Source organism: Humulus lupulus, chromosome 4, assembly GCF_963169125.1.
Source record: "Humulus lupulus chromosome 4, drHumLupu1.1, whole genome shotgun sequence".
Lineage (NCBI taxonomy): Eukaryota > Viridiplantae > Streptophyta > Magnoliopsida > Rosales > Cannabaceae > Humulus > Humulus lupulus.
The window spans coordinates 16,089,730-16,103,925 of record NC_084796.1 but is presented as its reverse complement, the minus strand read 5'-3'; the positions used below and the strand labels follow the sequence as shown (position 1 = coordinate 16,103,925).

Here is a 14,196-nt window from a genome sequence, read left to right as displayed (position 1 = left end):
GGGCAATTCGATCTTTTCATGCCAAGTGAGTGATTTAGTTAGCTGAGAACTTCTCAGAATACTTAGGAAAACACTCTCAGCACCTCATTCTCTCTCTATCTCGTTACTCTCTCTTTCTCTCATAGCTGGTTTGATCATTGTTTTGAGGAAAAGGCTTGGGAGTGAAGGGAATTGAAGCTAGGAAGGGATTAACAGCAGCACATGGTCGTGATTACTCATTGATGTAAGGTTATCTTTGTTTTCTTGGTAAATTCCTGCTATGGTTTAAGTTTTAGCAAAGTTTTAAGCTATGGTTGGGTTTTGATTTGGGTTAGAGATTACGTTTAGTTTTTGAGGTGTTTGTATTGCTTATGATGTGTTGTTTAGAGTTTTAGACTCATTTGGGACCTCGGTGCAACTTTGGGATGAGATTTGGGAGTTTTGGCTCGGGGAGAAATGGTGGAATAACCCAGATTTTCTGGGTTCGCGTAAGGACGTCGCAGCGCTGTTCTTCCGAGCCGCAACGCTGGGGCAATCCAGGGCAAGGTGGCTCTGGCTGGGTGCCGCGATGCTAGGCCATTTTCAAGGGCCCTGATTTTGTATTTTTAGGGCATGAGCGCAGGGGCTCGGGGGACGATTTCACCACCCCGTGTGGGGGAAATTGGAGGTCATGAGAGCACGAGATTAGTCCCAGGGTTCAATTATGGAATCGAATGGTAATGAGAACGTTATTTGTGGGTTGTGACTAGGTTACCGCTAGGGCTCGGTAGAGGATCGTTCTCGGGAGTCGTGCTTGCTTGCCTAATTGCTTACACTCGGATCAAAAGTAAGAAAACTGCACCCAATACGTGATGTACGTGATTAGGGCTTGGCTCGGTTGTTGAATATATATTTGATTAGGGCTTGGGCCCCTGTAAATGCGCATAATTATGATTATGCTTGCGATTATTTGATTAAACATGTTGAATGCTCTGTTTATGGATAATTGTTAAATAATGTATGCATGTGTTGCATTATCTGATTGAGAAAGACTTGACTTATGATTCAAGGATAGCAATAGCGATGAGCGCTGGTCGAAAGCATTGACTTATAAATCAAGGGCGGCAATAGTGCGATGAGCGCTGGTCGTTGTGGTTAAACCTAACCGAGAGCGCATTATACACTTGTCTGACCCAATGGTCGTGGAAAATTAAGCGTCAGGTACGCTGTTTATACAAAGGATAAAGCAATTGGCCCCATGGTGACTTATTAGTCCCGTGTCCTAGGGCATGACCCTGATGTGACTTATTAGTCATCTAGTTAGGGCAGCGAGCCCCTGTGTGACGGTATAGTCACTTATTTGCATAAAACGCATGCATGAGTAGGGTTATTACTGCTAGACATGATTATTATGATTCTATGATATATAATTCACTGCTTATAAGCATGTTTAAGTTTTGTTGCTGAGTCTTGACTCACGGGTGCTACGTGGTGTAGGTAAGGGGAAAGGAAAGCTGGACTAGCCATGAGTTGAAAAGCTTCGGTGGTGACGTGTACATATACGGCTGCTCGACCGCCACGGTCAAGATTTCTCAGAGGAACTAGGGTTAAACCCTATTTTGCCACTTAGGTCGGCTGTTTGTAACTTTTGAGTTGTAATTACCCTTTTAGAACTGTAAACAACTTTGTAAATGTTTATTATAAAATCTCATATACAAACTTAACGTTTTAATTTAGCCCTAATCTGTTAATCACGTTTAATTGCACGTTTCTGGCCAAATGATTTGATTAGCGAGTCTAGCACTATTTAAAATACACAGTGTAACGGTCTTGGCTATCCAAGGTGTTACAGCGATTTAGCATTTCTAATGATATTGTAGGTTTTTCAAATCAATTAAAACAGATACAAATATTTATGTATAAAAATTCAATCACATCTAATGTAATCCTATTTTACAATAAGATTTAAGCATAATAATAGTGATGGCCTATCAAAGAGAATAAGATGCATGCAGAATGGAAAAACAAACATGAACCAGAATGATGGAGCATTAAACTGGAATTTTTATGAAAAATAGGCTCAATCTACAGAGCTTACTTCTCCTGTGAATGCAAAAAATACTGTGGTCTGTACAGATTAAGAACTAAACATTCCCCCCAAAAAAGAGACAATAACAGGGATGTAGTTTATAGAAAGCATGAAACTATCAAGGGCTAACATCTTGGATAGCTGTGTAGAGCCAAAAGTTTAGCAAAGTTCAAATTGAAAACAAACTAAAAACATTGAAAAGCATTATGAGGTGCACAAAAAAATTCATGAAGCTAGCTCCAAGGTCCTCAAATTTGGCCAGCTGCAAAGAATTAGTTCTTTAGAAGGGAGTCTAACAAATTAGGAAGCAAAAGTTCCTTCTGAACTGTCTGCAAGCTCTGATAAGGCTGAGATGACTCCAAACAAAATTGTAGATCCCACTGTCATACACAAAAGGAGAACAAAAAACAGAAAACTGCAGTACCTTGTTAGAACATTTTACTTTGTGAACTCTATATGAATAGCCGAACAAATTAATCCCTGCCAATTAGATCAAGCCTACTAGATTGGAAAACAGTAAGCATCCTCATGTATTTTCCTTTCCTTTACCGTCTACATCTACGTTTGTATACTTTCAACTGTCCTCCTTTAGTTTCCTTCTCCTCCCTCTTTGTAACACCTGCTGCAACTTCTTTGTCAGAATCTAGTACCAGACCTTTCTCAAAATTTGTTTTCCCATCCTCCATTAGTTCCTGTACTTTGGGGCATTCAAAACTTTCCACCAGTTTTCCTCCATTGTTTTTCTCAGACGTTTCCTCCGTATCATCTTTCAGCGACTCAGAGGTTACCTGAAGAAGCTCCAAAGGTGTAGATGCAGGATCAAGTTCCCAACAATCTTTAGGAGCATTCTGACCTTCGCTACCTGTAAGCAAGTAAGAAGGAACCTGGTGAGAAAACCGAAACATCTGTTCTCTGGGAATTGTCCTGATTTTACTTGGGTCCCAGTGACGGCGAAACACTGTCTTGAAACCAGCTACTTTAACAAGTGGCACAACAGTTGCACCTCGCTCTTCATTGTAATCTTCAAGTACTTCCATCATTTCATACTTGTGTACAATTTCATCTGGAGTAAGTGCATTCCAATCGGGGGACCAGTTCTTATACAGAGCCCAAACATCTCCCTTGGTAGGATATATCTGAATGCCACCTCTTGTGCCTTTAGTCCACTTAACTTGGTGTGAGAAGCAATTAAGAGAACTATAAACTTCATGCTTTCTGCTTCGGAAATCCCCACTAGTTTTAGGAAAGCCAGAAGCAACCCAATTTACTGGGGCCAGTTCATCATTACCTTTGGAAGTTAGCCAACTGATCCTCATTTTGAAGGGCTCAGTTGATATTAGACGATGAACCATAGCATAATAACGAGGCATCCCATCATCTTCATCATATGCAGCCCAAACCTGGTTATTGCCAAACGACCTTTCTGTTCGATTCTTGTCAAAATCATAAAAATCAGGATCTACAACACTCATTGATACTGGAGGAAGACTATTTGTTTTAGAGCTCACATTAGATTTCACAAGGCAGGTCATTGCAGTGTGCTCTTCCTTCTTGCAATCTACATGCTCACCGCATTTACTCATATCAGCTTTCACAACAGGTTTATTAACTTCTTTCTTTCCTTTCTCCTTCTCCCTAACTTCCTTTGACTGATTTTGGACTTTCAAAGCAGCTTCCATTCTCCATTCATTAAGCTTCTCACTAATCACTTTCTTAGCCTTCTCCTGAAGCACATTTCGCATTTCAATCAGTGACAATTCCCTTGTGCGGTTAGTTTTACCGTTTCCAGGTACATTCAGCCTTCTTGTGCCCACACTAACCTTTGATCCAAGTATAGTGTCCACGGAAGCTACCCCATTTCCAGCTCCCACTGAAATTTCCATCTTTTGCTCATTCTTTCGTTTTTTATGAGGCCTATCTTCTTTGGATACAATATTTAGACCAACACCAGAAGACCCAGTATTTAAACCAACACCAGAAGACCCAGTATTCAAGCCAACAATAGAAGGCTTAGTATTCAATTTACCACTTGCATCATTTAAAACAGAACTGCTTTTACTGACTTCCTTACTATCTAATACGGTATCTTCACACTTTCTCTTCCATTTCCCAATTTTTGAATGAATACCACCTGCACCTTGAGCAGAAATAGAATCCATTGTCCTCGTCCTATCAACATTACCTACCTTTGAGTAAAAACATGCCTGAGAAGTTTTCTTTGATGACTCATCAGAAAAACTAGCCAACCCCACATTTGTAGTAGAAGCAGGTCTCTTTTCTGAAGGAGGTGAGCTCTTCTTAATGGTAAGCTCACTAGATATATCATTGAAATTAATAGGAGGGGTGGGTATCTCGATAGCATAAAAGGGTTGATGGCAGTTGGAACATGAAACCCTGTGATTGAGATGAATCCTAAGGTACTCAAAATATGTCTTGCAAGCATTGCACACAGTCCAAAATGACGGTTTCAATGGACAAGGGGAAGTTGGAGAAGACCCAGAATAAGTAGCACCTTTATAACCCTGTTGGAGCGAACCATTTCCGTGAGAAAGATTATGGAAACCATTTTGTCCATTAGATACTGATGTTCTCTGGTCCAAGACATTTTCAGACGTACACCTTAAATTCCGCTTCTGGTCATAAAGATTTCGACGGTCTTTATCAGACAGCAACCTCCAGGCTTCATACAGAATTCGAAAAGCCCCATCTGCTCCTACAGATTTGTTTTTACTAGGGTGAATGACAAGTGCCAATTCCTTGAAATGATTCCTTATTGTGGGAACATCAGCCAACGGATCCACACCGAGGACCCTGTACCAATCCACATCCTCATTTGTTCTCTTCTCAGCAGAGATGTAGACATCAAGAGTTGTTATCAATTGAGGAATCCCGTCAAGCTCTGGATTCAAGTTTTGAGCCTTTATAGCAAATTTCTTTGCCCCAGCTATATCTTTCTCCTCAAATTTCTTTTCTGCTAACTCTTTAGCCCTGAGGGCAGCCTCTTGATTACATTCCATTATCGCAGCTGCCACGTTATCAAAAACTAATGAGCACCGCCACCATATCCTCTAATCTCCGCAATCTCCGCATCCATCATTAATGTATTTCTACTAATGCAAGCCTACATAAGTCAAAGTAAAAACAGAAAAAGAGGATAAGGAAACTACTTCAATACTAAAGACAAACCAAAAGATTCGAATATTTCGCAGAATAGTAGCGTCACAATATAACACTAGAAACATTCACAGATATAGCATGCTAATCAATGTTCCTTGCAACCACCAATCAGAAACTTATTTTATAACAGCCAATCGAATAATCTTATAACAAATACCCGCCAAAAGATTTGATGTTACAATGCCAGTTCAGGAAGCTTGAGTACCGAATTTTTGAAATACCCATAATAGGTTGACATATACTTTCATTGAAAGTATTTAGGTTACAATGCCTGCCAAGAACATCTCTGACTTCCAAACAGAAATATCATGATAATACAAAACGTCTGAAATCAGTATTAGCATATCTTCATTGATGGGATAATAAATTATATAAGCACGCCACTGATTATGCTTGTAAATTATTAAATAATGAGAGGATTTATGAAACTTAAAGTCTATTTTTTTTCTTTCAAGAATTCTCAATAGCCAGACACAATAAAAGCTTCTTACATATAAAATCTTGGTTGATAAAATACACTTCCAATGAATAAACAATCCAAAACCCAAGTTCCATAATCAAGAGTGACGAACAGAAGCAAAAAAAAAATTATATCAACCCATTATCATTTCAACATTAAATTTTCAATTAAAACTCAAAAACAGCTCATGTAATGCATTCAACCAGACCAAAATTTCAGTAGCATTCACTAAAACCTAATAAGTTCATACCATCAGTTTAACAATCTAACCGAAAACAATGCCAGAAAATACATATATTCCATTCATAATACAATGAAAAATAAATGCATAAACAAAATAGACATGCAGGTAAGAAAGAAAGAAAGTTACCCAGAATTTGAATCTTAGAGATGGCTCTGATGAATTTCAATCTCAATTCTGAACCTTTGCTTCTCCTGCCATTACGATCAAAGTGAAAAATACAAGAAAAAAAAAACTAAAAACCTGAGTTTCAGGTATTTTTTTGTGTGAATATATTCCACAGCCCCAAACAAATAAAGAAAAAAGAACTCGCTGGAAAATATTTATATTAATTATTAAAAATAATTATTAAAAAAATGTTGCCTAGTTAACTTTTTTTTTTACAATGTTTTTTAATATGGTTAAAACCCTTACCATGGTAACTTATTAACTCAAGTTAAATGCAAACATTTTCCAAAATTGCCAAATTTTTTTTTTATTTAAAAAAATTAGAGTAGAGTGATTTTATTAACATGTGTATTAAGGCATATATTGAATTTTCAATTTTAAATTTACTGAATTGTGAAAATCATTCCTTTGCTTTTGTAGAGTCTGCCTTTTCTTTTTTACACTTGGTTTGATATATCCAACTGACTTATATAGAAGTAGAATTTTTACATATTGATTTATAATTATGCAATATATAAATATATATATTTGTATAATGTAACTTGAAGCTGCCAAATTTCAACAATGTTATCTTTTGTGAATATCAGAGTTTGCATATGGGGAGGTTCACTGTACATACAATGGTATTTCCTTTGAGTTTGGTAACTAACAATAGTAATTTAACTTTCCAATTTTTCAAATGCTACTAATAAATTCCATTCCATATTGGTAGAATTCAAATCATTTTTTCATTTTTGACAGTGAAAATCCAGTTCAAACCAAACCCAATATTTTAATCACCAGTCACCACCTACCACCTTGCCATATATATGTTTTACAATAATTCTCACTCTTGTTTATTGTCTAAGAGAACAGTAACATCAAGTTATTAAAGAATTAAAATGATAAAATGAAATGTAAAGACAATAGCATAACATGAATAGAAAACATCCACTCTTTTGGTTTATGATCTTTCATTGGGCACACTATGCTGCAGAGTGTTTGATGGATCATTTGAAACTCAACTGAGAGAGCTTCCATAGAGTTGAGAATACACTCTTCTTGTTCTGTAAACAACAATTAAACTTAATACTGATGCAACAATGCATACACCAGACAGAATCCCACAAGTGAGGGAATAGCAAATAGAACCCAAACAAGTGAGTGATTGGTCGTCTTGAAGAGGTTTTGCAAGCATGGATATCGGAGACTGGTGGCGCTGCTGGAGACCGGCTTGCTTCTCAGCATAGTAGTCATATATTCCACCAGCAATTAGTTCTGAGAATATTAGTGAACCAGCAGGATTTGCCAGTGTGATGAAGTTATACAAGGCACCGAAACTCTTCAATCCAAATAGCTCAGAAACTGAAGCAGGCAAAATAGCCCAATGGGAACCATAGCATAGTCCTACCAACAGCGAGACAACATAGATTTGTCCTGGCCATCCCATAGCATAGTAGAAAAACCCAAATGACATGATGGCCTCAGCTATTGCCATGGCCAATGGTCTTGGATATGCAAAATCTCTGGTAAAATGAACAAAACATGTGACTTTAGCTGCAGAAAAAAGATCTCAAAGTTTTGTGAGTTCAAATATAATGTCATATTTAGTTTCACCTTGTTATAATCTCAGATAAGTAGCCACCGCCAACACGGCCAAGAAAGTTCCAAATGCTGATCATGGCAACATAAATGCTTGAATCAGTGTACCCAAGTGATTGAGTGATCTGACCAAGGTTATTGAAAATTGTCAAACCAGAACCAGCAGCCAGTATCATGGAAGTGACAATGAGCCAAAAGTCTGCCTTTATCAATGCCTGTGTCAAAGTGAAGTTCTCTCCTCTACGAGGCCCTTTCCTGCGCTTGACCCTCACAGCTCCATCGGCGGCTGCTTGAATGATTTTAGTCTGAAGTTGGTTCATTCTTTTGCGCCTTTCCGAAGCTGAAAGCATGTCTATTTCAGGAGGCTTTTCATCTTCAACCTCACTAAAAATGGCCTCATTTGTTTCTTGCTCAGATGTTCCCGCTTCTTGTTTCTCTGGCTCAGATAGGAGTCTCTCCTCCACTTCTGAAGGTTCTGGTTTTGAGAAGAAAACTAACACAATTGGGATTATAATTGGTACTAATATAAGAACAATCAAACCTATGACAAGTAAAGTGAGCAAAGTTTCACTCAAGTTCATAAAATCCTCTAGTATTAACACTCCAAGCAAATAAGCTGCCAAAACTAGACAAACACTATAGGTAAACAAGAAGCTGGAACCATCAGATGCTCTAACTTGTCTATGACCTTCCACAGGTCTAACAATGAACATCAAAGCAATGACAACCATTGTTGGACCAACTGCAACCATAAAAATCAATGATGCTTTATCTGGGACCCTAATCATGAAATACACCTGAGTCAAAATTGCACCACTTAGCCCAGCAAATCCCTTAAGTATCCCAACAATAGGACCCCGGTTTTTGGGAAAGTTTTGAACGCATGAAAGCAAAACTGCTGTGTTGAAGAAGGTCTCTCCATTTGTTCCCACATAAATACATGCGCAGAGCTGCAGAAAGAGGAGACCAATATGATCATATGGGGTTATACTAAACCAGTTTGAGAGTTATCTTAAGTTTGAGTATTATAGTAATAGTTGTACTAAACTCAAAATCAATGAAAATGAGTATGCTTTACTTTTCCAAACTAGAAAATCCAGGTCTAAGCTTGTACTCTCATTCATGATTATGCACATAAAAAAGTAATTGGGGGTTCTCATGCAAATAACAATCAAATTATATTAAGGCCAGTTTAAGAATTGTAAGTTTGAGTTCACTCAATCATCTTTCATTTATAGTTTTGCTGGCTGGGTCTTCACTTTTCCAAACTAATAACTGGAAAGTCCAGGTCCAAGCAACAGTTCAAACAGAGCAGAATTAAGCAAAGTAATTGAGGGATTTTGATGCACATAACAACCAACTATAATCTTTTGTGTTTTCTTGAATAAGGCTAGGAATCCAAATCAAAGAAAAAGAAGATCTGTACTCAATTATACTTACCACCCACAAAGGCAAATTAGGCAATCTCTGAGTGACAATAAGCCAAAGCAAGCCATACCCAGCAAAATTCTGGAGCGCACCGACGAGCAGAAGCACCCATATGGGAAAAATCTCACTCAAGCTGCCAGCCACAAAGCCAAGACAAGCACCGAAATCCTTAGCCAGAGCCAATATAGCTACTTGCTTTTGGTTGTAGCCCATTGTGCTCTTTATCACAGGTGAAATGCTCCCAAATATGTACCCAGCTCCGGCACAGGATTGAATCCACATGGCACAAACGAAAACAAGCCATCTGTTGTTGAGAAAATCCTTCAATCTCTCATTAAACTGAAGCATTTGGGATCAAAATTGGTGGGAATTTTTTATATGAGTTCTATTTTTGATAATGTGATTGATATAATAAAAATGAGACTTTTAAAGACAAGCTTTGTTATTTACCTCTTCAACTGGTATGGTTTGATATGATTAATTGTACGTTCTAACAATTATTATACTAAATTTTGAATTATTGTATTAAATTTTAAATGTGTTTGATGTTATAAAAATAGAAGCTTGCATTTGCAAGATGACGTTATCAAAAAAATAAAATAATAATAATAAAATTGAAGATTATCCAAATAAAACGGAAGTTGGAGTATAAATATAAATAGCATTAAATATTTTTAACTGATTCAGACACCGAGTACTTAATAATTGATCATATATTTGAAATTATTTTGGAAAAAATCAAATCAAGCTATTTTGATTGATTTGACAAAATATAGAAACTGAAATGTAATTTAACAAAATAAAGTCTAAATAAATATATGAACCAAAATAGTATTTTTCTTTTTATATATAGCTATTTTGGGACACAATTTTGAGTGCCAACTACTTTGTATTAGTGTACTTTTTTGATGATTCATTATCTTAATGCATTAAAATTACATATTAATATGCTGAAAAATGATTAATGGATGAGTGAGGAGTTTGATTCTCAAAAAAAATCACCTACCAAGTAAGAAAGAAAAAGAAAAGGAAAAGGTTTTGTCTCATAAGAAACCATTTAACCATGCGCCTATTCTATTTTTATTTTATCTTTTAAAAATTGCACTGAGGAAGTATTAGTACTGAAGTTAGTTAAAACTGTTACCGCTAGTTAACAGTTATAATATTTTAGATGTCCCAACAGTTTGGTTTTAGTTTATCTTTGAAAATATCTATGCTGCCCTATACTAAATTAGCTACATCATATTCAGCAAAAAAATAAATAAATAAATTAGCTACATCTTTACTTGAGCTAAACGTGCACTCAACATCTCTTAATTTGTTAGCTATAATTTTAAAATTGAATTTTTTTTAGCTATATTCTTTATTTTTTACACTTTGTAATATTTAGGTACTAAAAATTAATTATGTTTAAGTTAGTTCCTAACTTTTTTAAATCGTATCATTTAGGTCTTTAAATATTATTTTTATTTTTTTTAAAATACATTAAAATAATTACAAAATAAATGGTGAATCAATCTTAAATATTTGCATACTTAATTTATAACAATAACAAACTTGACATAAAAAAAATATATTTTCATGGTATTTTTTTTTAAAATTAATATTTTTATAAATTAAATTAATCTTTCATTAAAAAAATATTCTTACATAAGTTACTGTTTTTTAATTAATACTAATAAATATATTATCTCGATAACATTAATTTTTATTATGTCTATGCTTACTTATTTTATACATTTTTTTTAAATAATGCAACTTATAAGTAAATGGTATATATAAAGTTATTTATGTACAAATATATGCTTAGTTATAAGTTACATTATAAAATAATTACAAAATAAAAATAAATGTGTACATGATAAATATCGATAATCACGGGATAGTTCAGTTATTAATATTAAAATAATGTAGATAAATAAATAAAAAACATTAATTTGATTTATTAAACTATTAAATATTTTTAAAAATATCATGAAAATATATTTTTTTTAATGTCATGTTTAATACTATCATAAATTAAAAGAACCAAATTTGTTAAGATTGATTCATTATTATTTTTTTTTGTATTTTAAAAAGAAATAAAAATAACATTTAGGGACCTACATGATACAATTTGAAAAGGATTGAGGACCTAACTGATACAAAATCAATTTTTTGGACTTAAGTATTACAAAAGGCAAAAAATAGAGACCACAGCTAAAAAAAAAACCCTTTAAAATTATAGTAGTAAAGTTGTTATGCAATTCTTAAGCAAATGCAAATATTTGATGTAATTCAAAATTAATTTTTTTTAGACTTCATATGTCCCTGATCAAAATATAGAAGAGGTCAAAGATTCAATTTGAGGAAATTATGAAATTTTTTATTATCTAAAAACAAATGGTAATTATCTTTTTAGATATTTGTATGTATTTTCAAGTAGTTACCAGGAAAGTGTTTAACTTCTTAACTAAAAAATTATTTTTGTTTTTAAAATTAAAAATTTAATTTTGTTTTTAAAACTTAAAAATTGTTTTCTAAAAATAAATAGGGGTATTTGGCATTGTTTTCAGAAAATAATTTTTAAAAATAAAGTTTTAAAATACATAAAATTTTGAGAACAACAAAAAGTTGTTTTTAGTTGTTCTAAAAAAAAAATTGTCAATTTTGTTTCTCACATAACTTTTTTAATTATTATTATCTCACATCAATTTCTATCTCATTAATTTATCTCTTATTACTTTTTCTCTAATTACTTTTGATCTCTTTATTTTTTCTCTCGTCACTTCATATATTCTCATTTTCTCTCTCCTCATTTTTTCTATCTCGCCATTTTCTCTCTTATCACTTCTCTCTCATTTATTTTTTTGTATTAATTTTTATTCCTCAAAATTTTTCTCATTACTTTCTCTCTCTTTATTTTTCATCATTTTTTATTTCACATTACTTTATCTCATTATTTATTACAAACTTTTAAAAGATTTTTCTTTTTGTAAATATATTTATTAATTTTTTATTTAAGATTTTTTTTTAAAAGATAAACTAAAAAATTATTTTTAGAAAACATTAACCAAACACATGTTGTTTTTTGAAAACTACACAAATTATTTTTTGTTCTCATTTCTGAAAATACAACTTTAAAAACAAAAAATAGAAAACAATATTAAACATGTCATAGTTTTTTTATCTAATTTCTTCATAAAGTTTTCTTGTTATTATTATATATATGTGAATGTCATAATTCACCAATTCTCTCACTCTCTCAAATACTTTTAACTTTGTTTGAATCTTGGAATTCATCAAGACCATAGAGAGTAAGAGCCTAAAGTGTGAAATTTACACTTTTTTCCTCATAAAATTATAATCAATAACTGTATTTAATTAGTTTTTTCACCATGTCTTGCAAAATTACATATTAAGCATAATTGAAGGAAAATATCAAACACATGATTTGCTTTTACAAATTACAAAGTAAGATCACTAGAAATCGGTCACGTGTGTTTCTTTACATTCAAATAAACTAGAAACAAAAGAATTAAAGGCTAACAATATCCATACAACATCTTATCAATAATTTTGCATACAACTTAGAACACTATAAACTATTAAAAAATAAAGAAAACATATATGGTTCAGTCATGGAGAAAATGTAAATTATTAGTGCAATACTAACCAACTAAGTCTTCCTCTCTAGGACCTCTATTTCCGAAGCAGATTATCAGATAACAACATAGTGATGAGATTATTCATATATAGAGAATTAGGGAGGGGACTTAGCTTATATTAATCTAGTTAGGATGAACATCCCCATCAAAGGCTTCAGTTAACTAGAAAACACACACTTCTGCTTCAACTAAACTACTATAGATACTAAGCCCATAAACAAGAAATCACTAAAATTAAATGGGCTAGATCAGCAAATGATATATTGAAATGTAATGCCTATGGTATAAAACTACACTTTTTTGTATGTATATGCTGTATCCAACAGAGATACAGGCTAACATGACTTTAAATACCAAATGAAGAATAGATTTGATTACCGAAGTATACACACGAATCGTATCAGCTTTTAACAAAATCTATTCTTGTCGTGAACTCATCAAATCTTAAGTTCCATTGCTAACAGTTCATAAAGAGATTTTTGTAAGAGACATACCTTGTTTTGATCACTGCACTCAAATCCTTCGGGCTGCTTCATATAGATTGCCTCATCAAGTTTTCCATGAAGGAAAGTAGTCATAACATCCATTTGGTCCACCTTAAGATCGAGCTTGGCTGCCTTTCACATTATAACTCTAATAGAAGCTTGTTTTACAACTGGGGAGAAAATTTCATTGGAGTAAACTCCTTCTTTTTGAGTGAATCCTTTAGCTGGAAGTCTGGCTTTATAGCGAGTATTCTCTACTCCAAGATGTAGCGTCCCAAATTTGCTAATAAGGCTTAAGACCTTGATTAGCGTGCCTAGAGGGCAATAATTCTTTTAATTATGTTAATAAATGAATTTGATGATTATGTGATTAGAAATGCATGTATAGGTGAATTAAATATGTATGTGGGCCTCATTTGGCTATTAGGGGCATAATTGTAATTTTAGCCCGTTGAGGGCATAAATGTAATATTTGTGTATATTGTGATTAATACCACGAGTGAGTGGTAATATAATTGTGATGCACAATCTGAGACAGTCCTAGGGAACAGTTTAGCTAGAAAGTCACAACGGGGTCGAATACCCGGCTCGGGAAGAGCCTAGGGGTATTTTGGGAATGTTATATGTGTTCAGGAATTATTGAGTAACGGGTAGTAATTTAGTAATTATTTAGACATGTCGGGATTAAACATGGATTTATAGGAACATTCGAGGAATTAGCGGGACTTGGCAAATGACGAAATTGCCCTTTGTGGCACTTGAGAATTTAGATGAGCTTAAGGGGTATTTTGGACATTTGGCTAGGGATAGATTTAAACACTTAAGCAACTGAGAGGCTTCAGGAAAACACTGGAATTAAGCAAAGGATAAAACATAAGTCTCTCTTTCTATTTCTCGGTTTTCTCTCCCTCTCTTGGTCCTTTAGGTGGTTTGAGAAACTTGAAGGAAGTTGCCCAGAGATT

General features: G+C 34.0%; 2 protein-coding genes across 2 annotated transcripts; both read right to left on the bottom strand.

Annotated features, from left to right (window-relative positions):
* Positions 1–1,989: 1,989 nt before the first annotated feature.
* On the bottom strand, positions 1,990–6,214 carry LOC133830049 (uncharacterized). Its single transcript, XM_062259950.1, has 2 exons — positions 6,055–6,214; positions 1,990–5,168 (listed from the first exon to the last, which is right to left on the bottom strand). Exon 2 carries the CDS (start codon positions 5,062–5,064, stop codon positions 2,593–2,595), a length of 2,472 nt encoding a protein of 823 aa, XP_062115934.1. The 5' UTR covers positions 5,065–5,168; positions 6,055–6,214; the 3' UTR covers positions 1,990–2,592.
* Positions 6,215–7,004: 790 nt separating this feature from the next.
* Positions 7,005–9,576, bottom strand: LOC133830048 (protein NUCLEAR FUSION DEFECTIVE 4-like). The gene is made up of 3 exons (XM_062259949.1): positions 9,115–9,576; positions 7,690–8,624; positions 7,005–7,598 (listed from the first exon to the last, which is right to left on the bottom strand). Exons 1-3 carry the CDS (start codon positions 9,448–9,450, stop codon positions 7,094–7,096), a joined length of 1,776 nt encoding a protein of 591 aa, XP_062115933.1. The 5' UTR covers positions 9,451–9,576; the 3' UTR covers positions 7,005–7,093.
* Positions 9,577–14,196: the final 4,620 nt, after the last annotated feature.